Genomic DNA, 14,595 nt, shown 5'->3' with positions numbered 1-14,595 from the left:
GCTCTGGCTTTCTGTGTGCCGTTTGCTTAGGAGAACAGCTCAAAGAGGGGAAATTTTCTCTGGGAGGCCTAAACAGCCCCTGGCGGCGATGGACCCATAAAACGCGCTCTCCTGTCAGTGCGCAAGGTGGAGGTGAAGTTAAGTAAAAAGCAAAGGGAGAGCCTCCCCCAGGCTTGCGTCCTTGCTGCGGCTGACCTTGCTCTACCCAGCAGGGGCTGCGCAGGGCTGCAGCATGCCCGGCCTCCCCAGCCTCCCTCCTGCCACACAATCCCCATTTTTCTTGTTTCTATAAACAGTGGCACGATCTTCAAATATACAAAAGCATAAATGGTCTCTATTCTCCAATTATTCATTTTAATAATACCCGGAGTTGCCTTCAGAGTGTTGATTCTTTTAGCCTGCTGCCAGAAGGCAGGGTCGTGGGGGTGGTGGCCAGGGAAACAGGGTCAAGGGTGGAGCAGTGAGGAGGCCGAGGTCCTCCAGCACTGGGTTTTCCTGCAGAGCTTCTCCCGAAGCCCCTCTCGGAAGGCTGGCCGGCCCCCCACCACCTTCCAGGCTCTGTCCAGAAACTCCAGGCCCTGCGGCCCCAGGTGTATTTGGTAAGTGAACACCTAGTGGTCAGAAGAATTCTTGTGGGAAAATGATCACTTAAAGGATTTGCGCTCATCCCTTCGGGGGAAAGGGAGTGTATCTCCAGTGGAGCGCGTCCTCCACTTCCTCTACTGCTCACATCCCCCTTTCTCTCAGAGGAGTGACGTCCATGTGTAGAAATGTCACCTTTAGAAGGCAGTTTTGTTTAAAACAACCGGCTAGCGCTTTGGCCACGTTATTTTTTAAAAAAGGGACCAGGGTGGGCACATTCCCCGCAGCAGCACCAGGCTGTCCCCACCCCGATAGCTCTCCCCAGTTGGTAGAGAAGGGTCCTTGGCAGGATGGCCTGGCCTGGCTCGGAGCTTAGGGTGGTAAGCAAATGGATGATGCAAAGACAAGGGCCGCCAGGAGGGTGCTCTGTCCTTTACATCCTGTGCAAGGCAGGGACTTCAGGGAGGCCTGGGCAGGCAGGAGTGCGGGAGGCCCGTTTGCCCGTCGTCTGTGTGGGGAGCCTACTTTTCACCTTGGGCTCTGCTACTGCACTGGAGTTCTGATGTCGGCCGGAAAAGAAACGGAATCTTCTCTTGAGAAGGTGAATAAACGAATGCTCCAGCCTCGAAGCCCCTGGGGGCCTGCTGTACCCCCTCACCCTCATTCTTTGCCCCTTTAAGCTTTCCTGCCTGGACTGTGATGGGTTATATTTCAAAATGTTGCACTTGCCAGTGTCAGTATGGATTTCTGGACCCTTCATCTGGTGATTTGGTATTTCCCTCAGTATCCTGTTAAGATGTAGAAAATGGAATGGACACATTTTGCCTGCAATTAAAAGTAATACTCAGGTGATTACCCACAAAGAACTTTGAAGGAGGTTTTACGTTTCCTGTTCCATGTGTCCGCATGAAAACATGCAGTCACCTTTATCAAGATGCTAAGTATAAGGTGTGTTAAGAGAACGATATGCATTTGTGGTAAGCAAAACCACCTTGATCTAAGGGGGGAAATGTTCTGGGGCTGCGGTATTTGTCAACCAGAAAACCTCATCACTCGAAGCTGTGTCTTGTGCAGTTTCCAGCCACGCCGTCAGGGCTGGAAAGACACCATTGGAATAAAACCATGGAGTAAATGTTTGAGGAAATATGTTTGGGAATGGTGCAGAATGGATTGCTGCATCCTGTATCTGGGTGTTCTGTGCATTTGGGAACAAGCCTGGGGCACATGGAGAATCACCCGCTGGTAGGCCCCGTGGTCACCATTCAGTGAGATCCCACTCGCCAAAATGTCACAGAGGGAGAACGCCATAGTTATGAACGTTGCTGCCATTTACCTCTTCTTCCTTGGCTTTGAGAGGCAAGACAAGACTAGGGGTGAAGAGCTGGGAGCAGCAAGGTTGGATGTCCGTCAGCATTGTCAATCACATCCTGTTACAAGTTACTGTTTTAGCAGAATTTTAACATGCTAGATCTTATGAGAAACAAGTGGTGTAGACCTTAGCAGTCCTCTTTTACATAGTGGCATTTGATTTGACCTGTGTTTGCAAAAGAAAGCATGCATGTTCTGTAGAGTATATACAGCCAGTAGAGATTTCTTGTGGATAACAAAAGGCCCAGAGGATTGGGCACGCTGGAGGGTTCTGCCCCTGTTTTCCAATTGCACCAACCAACCTTGCAAAAAGACAGCAGATTGGCCACAGTGTCCTACGCCGAGTCTATGGCCACAGGGTCCAGCACCTGCACACGAGTTACAGAAATAAGAAGACAAGGCACAGTCATGGAGTCCCTCCTGCTCTCCACCAAGAGAGATCCCAGCCTAAGTGGCTGCCACCTTCCATGGTACTCCTGCTGGCCCTCATGTTGCAGGCCTTGCTTGCTTCGCGGTTGTCCTTGGTTAATTAGGTTGAAAGTGGAGAAAGGAAAAGCTTTAACCCTATCTTCAAAGTAGGCAGATTGGTTATTTTGTTTTTCAAAGAAGAGGTCCTATATACAATTAAAACTTGTTTCTGGTAAACCTCATTCCAGGAAAGATGAGCTTTTAACAAAAGGCTTTTGACAGCTGCAGGCTATTTCATTTTTTTTAATGCCGAATGAAAAATCAATACATTTTTCTGGGTTATACATATTCAGAACAGGCCTGATATTTCCATTATAATGGAAAGTGGGTGTCTGTGCACATCTCGCCTGTCAGAGCTGCACCACCGCATTTTCCAAGCCACTGCTAAATATTTCAAACCTGATTTGATTGTGGTTCATGACAGCTAATGTTTCTCAGCTCTTGAGCCTGCCGACAGGCAAATGCACTTTATTTCACCCCCACCCTCAAATATGGCTCACCCCAAAGAAAAAGGAAAGAACAGTTTCATTCTTCAGGGATCCCAGATTGTTGTATTAAGTAACGTGATCGCCTGAGAGCCTTGGGTACAGACACCCTGATTCTTAGGAGAATTTCCAAAATTCTGTCACAATGAGGCACTATTGGGAGCTTTGTCAGGTTTGGGGGAAGGTTTGAATTGTTCTACATTATCCTGTTAAGAGTTAGGAACAGAGGGACTAGTCTTAGCCATTGATTGACTCCCCTTCCTTCAAGTCTGTAAGCAATTGGTAAAAAACACCCAGTGGACGCAGCTCCCGGCCCCAGTTATTTGGCGAACGGTATTGGTTTTGGGGGCAACTGGCAAGTTCTCTGGGTATCGCATTTGGGGAGTGCATGCAGCCAGGGTGAGTGCAGACTGTATGATGGTGCCACCTCTGTGCTTGCTTCTGCCCGGTGCTCCTTTCACATACCCGTTTCCAGGTTGTTCATAAAATTGTTGCAAATCTCCACGGGGCTGCCACTTGGCACGCACACCTCCTCTGGGAGCAGGTTTCACCTAAGTCGCGAATCTCGCAGTCACCTTCGCCAACATGATACGTAGAAGGTGTGTTAAGACAACCGTTCGCATTTGTGGTAAGCAAAACCACCCTGACTGAAGGGGAACTTTCTGGAGCTGCAGTATCATCTCCTCAAAAACCTTAGCTGCCCCCAAGAACCCTTCCCTCTTAGAATATATGTAGCTGCTGAAATTCTTACACCTGAGGGCTCTGTCCTTAGCCAGGAGACATGAATGAGCAGGGCTGGGTTTGGCCCGAGTGCTAGTCAGTGCTGTCTGGGAGAAGCCATTGTCAAAAGGAGGTAGTGATGGAAATAGATTTTTTTTTTTAAAGACCTTCAGCCAATGGAGGCTGAAGTTTTATGTGGAGTTTGAAGGCAGAAGAGATACCAGGAAGACTTCACAGTTATTCAAGATTTGCTTGTGTTTTCCTAGCCGTTTAACATGAAAATACATTCACATAGGAGGGGTGCCTCGGTTTGAGGGCCACTGTGGGGTGTATCCATCCAAGTCGCCTTCTACTGTAGCGGGTTTAGAAGCACCTTCTCTGAAGTCTTCTGAAAAGCAGACGTTCTGTCTGGGTTGCGCTGGGCCTGCTGCCCCCTGGCAGGAACAGGGGTGGGGGGGGTGGCGCAGGGAGCAGAGATGACCTCCTCACCCAGGTCCTGGCTCTGCCCTTGAGAAAACATTCCTGGGGTGTTCTGCTTGGTTCTGAAATACCGCTAGACTCTTGGAGAATAGATGGTTTGGATTTGTCTGTTGCAGCCTTAAACATGGCAAAGTGGCTGCTGGGTGTCTTAGGGAAGGGCAGCAACTTCGTCATCGGAGGGAAAGACAGGATTTTCCAGATAAAACCAGATCGTCGGCACTTCAAGTCTTCACTTGTTCCCACCATCTGCCAGTAGCTGGTATTATATATATATTTAAAACATCGACGCCTGTAATGACCCCGGCCCTTTGCCACTGAGCTCACGGGTGGAAAATGCAATCTGTGATCTGTGAGAAACTGCCACCCCCTCCCCCCAACCCCGTGCTCCGTCAATGCGTGGGTGTCAAATACACATTCCTAAAGGGAATACAGGCTGGATAACCAGTGCCAGCAGCGCGGAGTGTGGATACGCTCTGTTAAAACGCTGGATGCCATCGCGCCCCTGGTCCCCATGTGGTTCCAGTGCAGGGGGACGAGGCGAGGCCTGGGTCTTAGTGAGTGGGCTTTCTTTAGGCTTTCGTAACCAATCAAACAGACCCCGCCTGCAAAGCATTGTGGGTCTGAGCTGTCCAGACAGATTCGTACTTTGTATCTCTGTTTTTTAATCATTTTTCTGGCTTTATTGGTATTCAGAGCTCACAGTTTTCTGGTTACTGTCAGCCTGGGCTTTCATCCATTTTAAAGAGCTATTTTTCCTCTTGCTGTTGATGATGATGGTATAAAGACAGATGGTGTAACTGCTTATGAATGTCCTATTTTATTTCCCCAGGACCAGACAGTTCACTTGAAGACGTATATTATTTCCACATGCTCAGGTTGGGCGGCCCAGACGGTGTCTGCTTCCTGCAGCTAGCTGCCCTTCCAGGCCTTGCCATGCAGAGGGCGACACCTGTAGGTCATAGGTGGAACTGCAGCGAAGTGCCTGCTCAGCCGAATGGGACCTGGTTTTCCGTTGGGGGTGACACTGGTCCTCTTGCAAAGGAAGCTGTTTCCTAATAACTTCTTCTTCCAGGAGTTTCTTAATCATTTATTCTTCCACCAAGCATATAACAGCCTGTTAGTGAATGAGTAGGAGCTGAAAAAGAAGAGGATTTGATTTTTAAATCTTAAAAAAAAAAAGGTGGAGGGAGGGAAAGAGAAACAAAATAAGTTCCTGAATTAACCTCTGCCCTCCAGCTTCCCAGTGGAATTTAGCTGCCTTCACTTTTCTCCTTGTAGTAGGGTAGGGAGGGAAGAAAGCAAAGAACCGAGGCTTAGAGAATGAGGGCTCCAGGAGTATTCACAAAGCACTGTGCGGTTTCCTTGTTCAGTGCATCACCGATGTGCTTATTCTTCACACTCTCTGTCTTCTGAATAAGATGTGTTTGGAGAGGCTAAAGAAGTGGGGTCAGTGCCAGAGTGACCATGAGTTCTTAACTCTCTGCTTGGATGGCTGCAGCCCACATGATGGTGAGGAGAAGGGTGCTGGCCTTTGGAGGTGCCTCCCAGTGGGCAAATTCGTTCCTTCTTTTGTAGAGAAGCACTTCAGGCACTGTTCACCACATCAGGGTTTTGTCTATTTGCTAGATGTCAGGTTGTCTACATCAAAGGTGAAGTGTGTGTGTGATGGAGAGGAGGGGCCATTCAGCCATCTCTTCATAATCAAATCAAATTTAATGTCTACATTACTAGACATAGTTTGTATCACAGCATGTACTGGGACAAATGAGTATATTTTAAGAACCTTAGCTCCTTTGGGTAGACCCAATTTAAGATTGATTGACTGAATTCTAGTATCACCATTCAAAGATGAATTTTATAATCACAGTGTTGAACAGTTTTATCAAAAGTGTAAAAATGTGCATTGGACATTCTGCCCTGACACAATTAAGATTATGCATCTATAATACTGTGTAATTTACGTGTTATTCTCTAATAATGCTTGTATGTAAATTTTTTTCTCTCCTACACGATGTACAGTATTAATATGGCACTGTATATCAGATTGACTTCAAACCATGGTTGCCTGATTTTTCTCTGTTTGAACTAAGTGTGGGTATGGGGAGACTTGATGTTACCTTGCCTATGCAGTATGACCAAAGGAGACATGGAAATTACATAAGGAGGCCTATTATTTGCAGATGAAAATAAGCACTATCTTATTTCATTTGTGTTCCTCATGACTGCCTCATAAATGCCCTTATGGTGGTAATGAAGAAAGAATGTTCCCTGACTCCTCGTTCAGTTTTCCAGTCCTCGGACTTCCATTGTCTTTTTGGGAAGAATTAGGAAAATCTGACTCTAAACAGATACTTTCTTCCTCAAGTGTTTTATAAAGCTTCTGGGGTCAATTTACTTTTAATTCCTTTTACTTTCTTTGTGTGATGAAATTTAGAAGCTATTTTCTGAAGGTTTGGGGAAGGTGACACCTTGAAACATTAAAAAGCAGGGTCATGGCTCCAGGGACCTAGGGTGACATTGGTCTGAGCCCCAAATCCAGTACCTAGTCCCTGTGCACCCAGTCTAGTGCCGACCCCAGTGATTAATGTGGGCAGCCAGGTTCTCATGTCTCTATACCTAGGAAGGTGTGCTCTTCAAAATCTGCTAACAATTTTGTTGTTCACCCACCTCTGTTTGCTTTGCCTGCCTTATTCATTCATTTAGCCTATTCTTTTTTTCTTTTTTCTTTTTAAGTAATGTCTACACCCAGCACGGGCTCGAACTCACGACCTCGAGATCCAGCTGCTCCACAGAGGGAGCCAGTCATGTGTCCCTCGTTTAATCCATTCTTAATGAATGTTTTGGATAATGATCCTGAGGGCCAGGAAAGTAAGAGAGAAATGTCTCGCTTTCTTTGCCTCAGCATTTAGAATATCTCTCTTCTTCCTCCCGACTTGAGTAACCTTGTGTTTGAAATGACCATTCTTCTGTCTCTATCAAAGCATTGTGTGTTGAGCTGGAGAGAATTTCCATGGCTAGTTTTAAACCATTGGTGGGTAAAGAATGGACTGACTTCAAAAGGAAAATATATGATTCTGTTACAATTTTTCCCCCTTTCTCTACGAATCTAGCACCTTGCCACTGATGCCTGGCACACCTACAGATGTTGTTTGTTTTCTAGAACTCTTCACATTAACAAAATCCTCTCAGTGATATTCTGTGACTCTTGAGACTATGAGTGACTTAAAAAAAAAAAAAAACCCTCCTGCCGTGGTCTGGCCTGTGCACTGTGAGGCCTCTGAAGGGTCAGTGGTAGGGTCTAGTCTAGTTCACATCCATAACGCACTGGGGTTGGAGCCAAGCAAGAGCTACCATGTGGTTCCTGTTTTGCATTTTCGGGTGGAAAAGACACATGCAACTTAAGGCATTTAGATGGAGTTATTTCTTCAACAGGATTGAGAGAAATACCTAATGTCCCCATGTCTAGAGCGAGTCATTCTCATGCCAGTGAGTAGGAAAGGGAAGGCCCCACTTGCTTCCCTAGACCTCAGCACATCCGGAGTGCAGTCAGCCTCTCGAGGGCCATAGGGAGAGAGGAGGCACAGTCGTTGGCCTCTGTGTGCTGTGCTTGGTGATTCTTTGGACTAGGAACCAAGAATCCTTCATCTTCTGTCTACTTTTAATCCTTGACATTTTGCTTTTCTTCTGTTTCAGAAGAAGCCATTGAAGATGTTGAAGGGCCCAGTGAAGCGCCTGCTGACCCAGAGGAGCTTGCTAAAGACCAGGAGAGTGGAGGCGAGAAAGACCAGAGCAAGTGGACAGGTAGCGTGTGCGCTGCCCTCAGGGCCCTGACATCTGTCTCTCCTGGAAGAGGGAGGCCGACGGGTCAGGGAGCAGATGCATCCTTAATGTGTCCAGAAAAACTGTGTTGGCTCTGTGCAGTGAGAGAAGGATTTGGGTTTTGCTTTTTTGAATGGTCAGCATCATTCTCCTTCTGTCTGGTTGTATTGAAGAATTTTTACAGCTTTTTCTTTAAATGGCCCAAGAGCCAGCTTGTTTATTGAGCATCCAGGTGTCTGGCTCTGTGCCAGGGGCTTCTGTGTTTTTGAGGTCACATTTCTCCAGTGTTGCTTTGTCCTCGATGTGACTCTTCCTCCATGGAAGGTCCAGTCCCCTAGTCCTCCTGCCCCTAGGCCCAGTGGAAGGCTTTGTCCTGCAGACCTTGACTGAGATCACTCCCAAAACTCTGAGGGGTCAGCAGTGAAGGGTGGGCTCCATCCTGCATTCAGGGGCCTGGATGGGCTCTGCACATTTTGTTTCCTACCTTGTCCCCAGGGCCAGCGCCCACCCCCTGAAATGCACCCAGAGTGGGGCAGGCAGTGAAGCCAGGCAGAAGGACGTGTTACCAAAAGCAGAAGAAGTTGAAGTCGGGAAAGGAAGTGCTATTTCTGGAAAACTTGATGTTGTGAGAAGGGGAACAGGCATCTCTCGTGATGATGGGGTTGCTGTATTGGAGGAAAGAAGAGCGGAGACTGAGAAGAAAAGCTTGGGTGTTTTGAGAAGTGGCAAAGTTGTTTCTGAGAAGACTTCTCAGGACAGATAAGTCTCCCAGAAACCACCACAGTTATTAGAGGAAATGATATGACAGGGAACAGAAATTATTTTATTTGGTCAACCTAATTCTTAAGGCCTTTTGTTATTAATATTGTAATACTTTGTATTTTTTCGAGAAAATATTTACCTTCTGGAGTCTGTATTGGTTGGGCCTTTGTTACTTTTCCAGGCACGGCTGTTCTTAAATCATGTTCAGTGTTGGCCTTCACTATTTAAACAAGATACAGAATCTTGGAGAGAGGCCAGGGAGAGCCATGAAAATGACTGAAAGCTGAGAAATATTGCCTCTGAAAAGAGGCTGAAGAAATTGGGGCTATTCAGTCTGTAAAAGAGAAATTTGAGAGGCAGCTTAACAGCTTCCAAATTTGAAGAGGGAGGGGGCAGAATAGGCGATGTGCCTCTTCAGTGTTTCCTGGGACACAGCAACAGGACCCAGCAGAGTGGGTGAACGGGCACGCTGGGTGGACTTCAGTGTCCATCCTGCTCATCGTCCCCTTTCGAGCCGGACTCTGTGGTGGCCAGGGGCCTGCGCTCCAGAGGCGCTGAGGGAGGGGGCCGAGCACCCTGGGAAGAGTAGCAAGGGCAGACGGGGAGGCAGGGCACGGATGTCTGTTCTCCAGGGCCTCGACTGCAGAGGATTGTCCGGTGTTGCTTTGCACAGACCAAGATCCCAGTTTCTGCTGTGCTGTTCAGGCGAGATGTACACGGACTTTGCAGACAGCAGTTAAACGTACCTGCTCAGAGGTGAACCGGGGAAGAGGATTTCACACGCACGGTTGGAAGGCCCAGTCACCTTCCACACCATCTGTCCTTTGTTCTCACAGTTTGGGTCCCTGGATTCTAATCCTGGCTCTGCCACTTACTAGTTATGTGACCTTAACCTTTATGTGCCTCAGTTTCCTCGCGTGAGATGGAGATTAAAAATAGTGCCTACTTTCCCTAGGATCTCTGTGAGGATTGTTTGAATATGGGAATCTTAGAACACTACCTGGAAAGCAGGAAGCTTTAGATTAGGCAGGTTGTTGTTGTTGTTGTTGTTGTTGTTTTAATAATTTAGATAAATAAGATGAGGAAAGCTAGTACAGTTTTTCTTCAGGTCCTTTCATGTGAATGTGAAACTCTTGCCAGGAAGCATGTGGCTGCTAGGAATTTTGAGAAGCTGAGGGGGAACAACATATGAGAACTTAGGAGGATCGTGCAGACGATATTTGGTGTGTGTTTCCTGCATTCTGTGTGCTACGGACACAGTAAACAACAGAAAGTAACTGCCATGTGCAGGATTCCTGCTGTGCGCCAGGCTGTCCCAAACACTTGGTCTGGGCTTCTCTAATTCTTACGCTGGTTTAGAGCAAGCTTTGTTCAATTAAATGACATTCAGGGTGTTTATAAATTCAGTGGGTGTGTGTCTACACCAAGCTAGTGGACCCGCTAGGCAATGAGGAGCACCGTAAAACTAAACGTGCTTTTTAAAAAAAAATTTTTTTAATGTTTGTTTATTTTTGAGAGAGAGACAGACAGAATCCGAAGCAGGATCCAGGCTCCAAGCTGTCAGCACAGAGCCCGACACAGGGCTCAAACTCATGTAAAGTGTGAGATCACAACCTGAGTCGAAGTCAGACGTTTAACTGACTGAGCCACCCAGGTGCCCCAAAAATGAACATCTTTAATAAGGCCTCACTTTCTCATTCATTCACTTACTCATTCATTCATTCATTCATTCATTCATTCATTCATTCAAGCAGCAGGCTGTGCTTTTTCTCCAAAAGCCAGAGAGGAGAGAGGCAGAGGGAGGGAATGGATGAGTAACTCAGAGGTACACCTTACGAGTTGCAGTAGTAGTAAAGAGGGAAGGGAAAATTCTTCCCTGACTCCTGCAAATGATCCTCTTTTGACCCGAAACATAATTTTGTCTATGTTGTCTGAGTGTGTAATGACAGGCTTTATTAAGGTACTTGAGCCGATTTGATCTTGGAATCAATACAGGTGCCAGTAACCTCTTCTTAGCTTTCTTTGGGATCCTTACTATTTTATATAAAAAAAAAAAATCTGCGTTTGTTCCATTTACTCCCCAAATTGAGCTGTTCCTATCTGATTAAATGTGATGGGGAGTGCTTCCTCCCAGCAAATAAATAAATAGTGATTTCACAATTTGTACTGTTGATTAGTGGTCGCTCACGGTGCAGATTAATAATATTTCAAATGAGCCTGGATAATTGGCATTTTCTCAGCTATTGATTATGTAGTTTCGGGTTTGTGCAGGAATGGATAATCTTTACTAAAAATTTTTAGTCATTTTTAAAAAATTTTTTTTTTCAACGTTTATTTATTTTTGGGACAGAGAGAGACAGAGCATGAACGGGGGAGGGACAGAGAGAGAGGGAGACACAGAATCGGAAACAGGCTCCAGGCTCTGAGCCATCAGCCCAGAGCCCGACGCGGGGCTCGAACTCACAGACTGCGAGATCGTGACCTGGCTGAGGTCGGACACTTAACCGACTGCGCCACCCAGGCGCCCCATCGTCATTTATTTTTATGGTGGACTAGGACTCTGGATTTCCTTTTTGGTGTCCGTCGGTCACCCTCTTTGGGTTTCTATTACTTAGATGTTAGGTCTTTTACCTCAGTTGGCAACGAAGCAAGCAAGATAGTGACTTGAATCATTGTAGCGTCAATCCCACGGTCAGTGGCTGGGTCCCTACCCTGTGCAGGACCCCGAGCAGAATGCCACCGATCGCAAGTGTTCCATGAGATGATAGGTCTTGCTTTCAGGGGACATAGTCCTGAACAGCCAGGGCTTTTAGGAACAGCCATAGTCATCAGAACAGTGTTCCTGTAGATCAGTGCTGTCCCTTGGAACTTCCTGGGCTGATAAAAATGTTCAGTGTCTACACTGTACAATGCAAAAGTCACTAGCCACTGTGGCTGTTAAGCACTTGCATTGTGGCTAGTGCCTGTGAGGAACCAAATTTTAAATTGTGTTTAATTGTAATGAATCGAAATGTGGCTCTTTAAATATGGACAGTGCAGCCACAGAGACTCAAAAGGAGTTAAAACTCACCCTGAAAGTACACATCACAGGTACACTGAGCTTTTAAGTGTGTGCCAGGCACTGTTCTGGTGTGTCACAACTATCCTTTCCAGCACGCGTGCCGGGAGTGATGCACAAGTGCTGCTGATGTCTGCAGCCCTTCAGTTAGCCAGGTGGGGCGGGGGCTCCTGAGGCCAGGGTCAGTGGCAGCTTCATCTGTTGATACTAGTTTGCCATCATTTTCTGTGTGCACCACGATGGGAAAGAGACTTGGGAAGCCCTACACATGTTTACACATGTTATTTGGTTCCCACCCTTCACTCTGAGATGCTGTAAGTGACCCCGCCCTATCTGTCTCCCCCCGCCACTGTGCAAGGAAGTCTCTCTCCCCCCTGCCACTGTGCAGGGAAGGAAACTGAGTCTGGGAGAGCTGAGCTCATGCGGGTTGCCAAGAGGCCCACAGAGAGGTTCAGATTTGTAGACTGGCCCTGCTGTTTAGGGCAGAGCCCGAGTTCATTTTTTTTTTAAGTTTATTTATTTTGAGAGACTGAGAGAGAGAGAGAGAGAGAGAGTGTGTGTGTGCATGCGCGCACACGCGCACACATGAGTGGGGGAGGGGCAGAAAGCAAGGGAGACAGAGAATCTCAAGCAGGCTCCATGTTATCAGTGCAGAGCCTGATGCAGGGCTCTATCCCACGAAACTTGAGATGATAACCTGAGCCAAAATCAAGATTTGGACGCTTAACCAACTGAGCCACCCATGTGCCCCAGAGCCTGAGTTCCTACCAGTACTCTGTCCCACCTCTCTAAGAATGGGATTTTTCTGTGTCATCATTTGATCTTGCTTCCATCTCCATTCTGAGTTTGGAGAGTGACATTCTCCTAAAGTTGTACAGCAGTAACGGTAACATGAGAGCCACCTGTATGTGCAAAATGAGTGGGATTGTTCACCATGAATGTGGCTCCTGGTCAGTCCACATCTTAGTCTAAAAGCAGGTTGGTGAAGTGGAAAGAACTCTCTAGATTTGGAGTCAGGAAGCCCAGCACTCAGCAAATGACCTTGGCCTCTTGGAACCTTGGGTATCTCATTTGTAAAACATGGGTGGGTGACACCCACCACCACACCTGGGTTCCATGATGAGGGTCGTGAGGGTTCCATGATGGCAGGTGGTGGTACACGTATGTACAAGCCCTTGGTAAACCCTCCGGAGGTCACATCTACTCATGGTGAGTGTAAAGCACTCTTGTGGGCCAACGGAAGGTGCAGGAATGTTCTTTGAAGCTGAGTCTCTTCTCTAATGCGCAGCAATTTCCACCGTCCCACTTTGTGGTTTTCTTTTGAAACATGAAAACGATCCCTCTTTCTCTTTTAGCGCTATGGATTTAAAAGTGTGTGTTCTAGATTGAAGAGCCCCCAGTGTCAGCAACTGAACAATAATTAATGCAGTGATTATCCAATCAACCATTAATTGCTATAAATTAAGTGATATACAATTAATGTGATGCTTTATCACCAATAATTAGGGAAAAAAATTGAACTCTTGGCAAAGAGTCGTAGCAAGGTGGTTATTTAAATCCTGTAGCCGCCATGGTTTCCAGCCACAGAGCACTAAACTGGGTCTAGTTAAACTAATTTGAGACGAGATGACCAGGGGGTGTTGGTGCTTTAAAAAACAAAGATGGGGCAATAGCTCCACTGAAAATGACAACATGACAATGCTTTAGCAATCCCCCACTGATGTCCATGTTTGTATTTTTGTAAAATTTTGAGTTAGAGTTGTAGTTTGAGTGTTGTTTTCTAGGGGAATGGCTTGAAGGGATTTTATTTTATTAATTTTTTTTTTTTTTTAATCCACGATGCTCACCTAACACAGAGCAATTAGTGCAGTGGAGCGTCCCTGATTTGAATCTATGGAAGATTGCTATTAAAGGAGGTATTAGCAGCACGGCAAGGTCTGGGCGACTGTGAGGGAAAAATGTGTTTATGGAATATGGTGCTGGCAGGCATGATTTCAATCGGGTTTGACATGTTTAACATAAATGTATAGTGTACGGCTCTTGCTGCATATGAATAATTCCTACAGACCCACTGCCTTTCTAATTACTGAGGTTGAAAAAAAGCAGGTCAGGCACATCCTAGTGGAAATCTATTACCAGCCCTCCCCCTATTCTCCCTGTTGTTTATAGCTTTGTATAAATAGGGATGCCATTGTATGGGGGAACTTAGTGCCTCAAGTGTAATCTGTGACAGAGACTGGAAAGGGGCTGAAAAAATCCCTTTTTATTTTCCTTTTTTTTTTTTTTTTTTTAATTGAGTCCATTAAGACAAAAGAAAGTGCATGCTGAGAGGAAGCACTATGTTTGGAAAAGCACTTACCTGCTAGGAGTCAGAAGCCCAGGGCTCAAGGCCAAGATTAGCTGCTCGACCTTAGGTCTCTGGTCTTCAGTTTCAAAATCTGTAAAATGGCAGGTTTGGACTGAATAGGTTCTTGCAGTTCTGGAACTCCACAGTAGGGCAGAAACTTGGAGAATATTCATTTCTAAAGTTGGAATGCCGGTAACTTAGAAAGATTTCCTCTAGTCTCCGACTAATGGAGATGGCATGGGTTAGGAGCCTGCCTAAGGGGTTCACATGGGCCCCTTAGGCTTTTTCCATGAGGGTCAGAGAGTACCAGGCTGCCTTTCTTGGTGGGGTGTTAGAGTACCACACTGGTCCTGTGTGACTAGGGTCCATCATGCTGTGTTGGCAGAGCCCTGTGTGATGATAGCAGGGAGGAGCCCTTGCAGATTCGAATGGGTACCTTTGAGTGGCTCCCCCATCCCAGCTCTGTGTTGGGCTGGAAACCAGGCTATTCTTCACCACCACCCTCC

General features: G+C 46.6%; 1 protein-coding gene across 1 annotated transcript in view; it reads left to right on the top strand.

Annotated features, from left to right (window-relative positions):
* ZFHX3 (zinc finger homeobox 3) overlaps nucleotides 1-14,595 on the top strand; it is a 417,139-nt gene that overhangs the window by 362,104 nt on the left and 40,440 nt on the right. Inside the window, 1 exon segment of the mRNA XM_086689030.1 lies at nucleotides 7,797-7,904. Within this exon segment, the coding sequence (XP_086545156.1) occupies nucleotides 7,797-7,904 (108 nt within the window).

This window comes from Puma concolor, chromosome E2, assembly GCF_028749965.1.
Source record: "Puma concolor isolate L17-30 chromosome E2, mPumCon1.1.hap2, whole genome shotgun sequence".
In the NCBI taxonomy this organism is placed as follows: domain Eukaryota; kingdom Metazoa; phylum Chordata; class Mammalia; order Carnivora; family Felidae; genus Puma; species Puma concolor.
The sequence above is the reverse complement of the archived record's forward strand: the minus strand, read 5'-3'. Positions and strand labels throughout refer to the sequence as shown.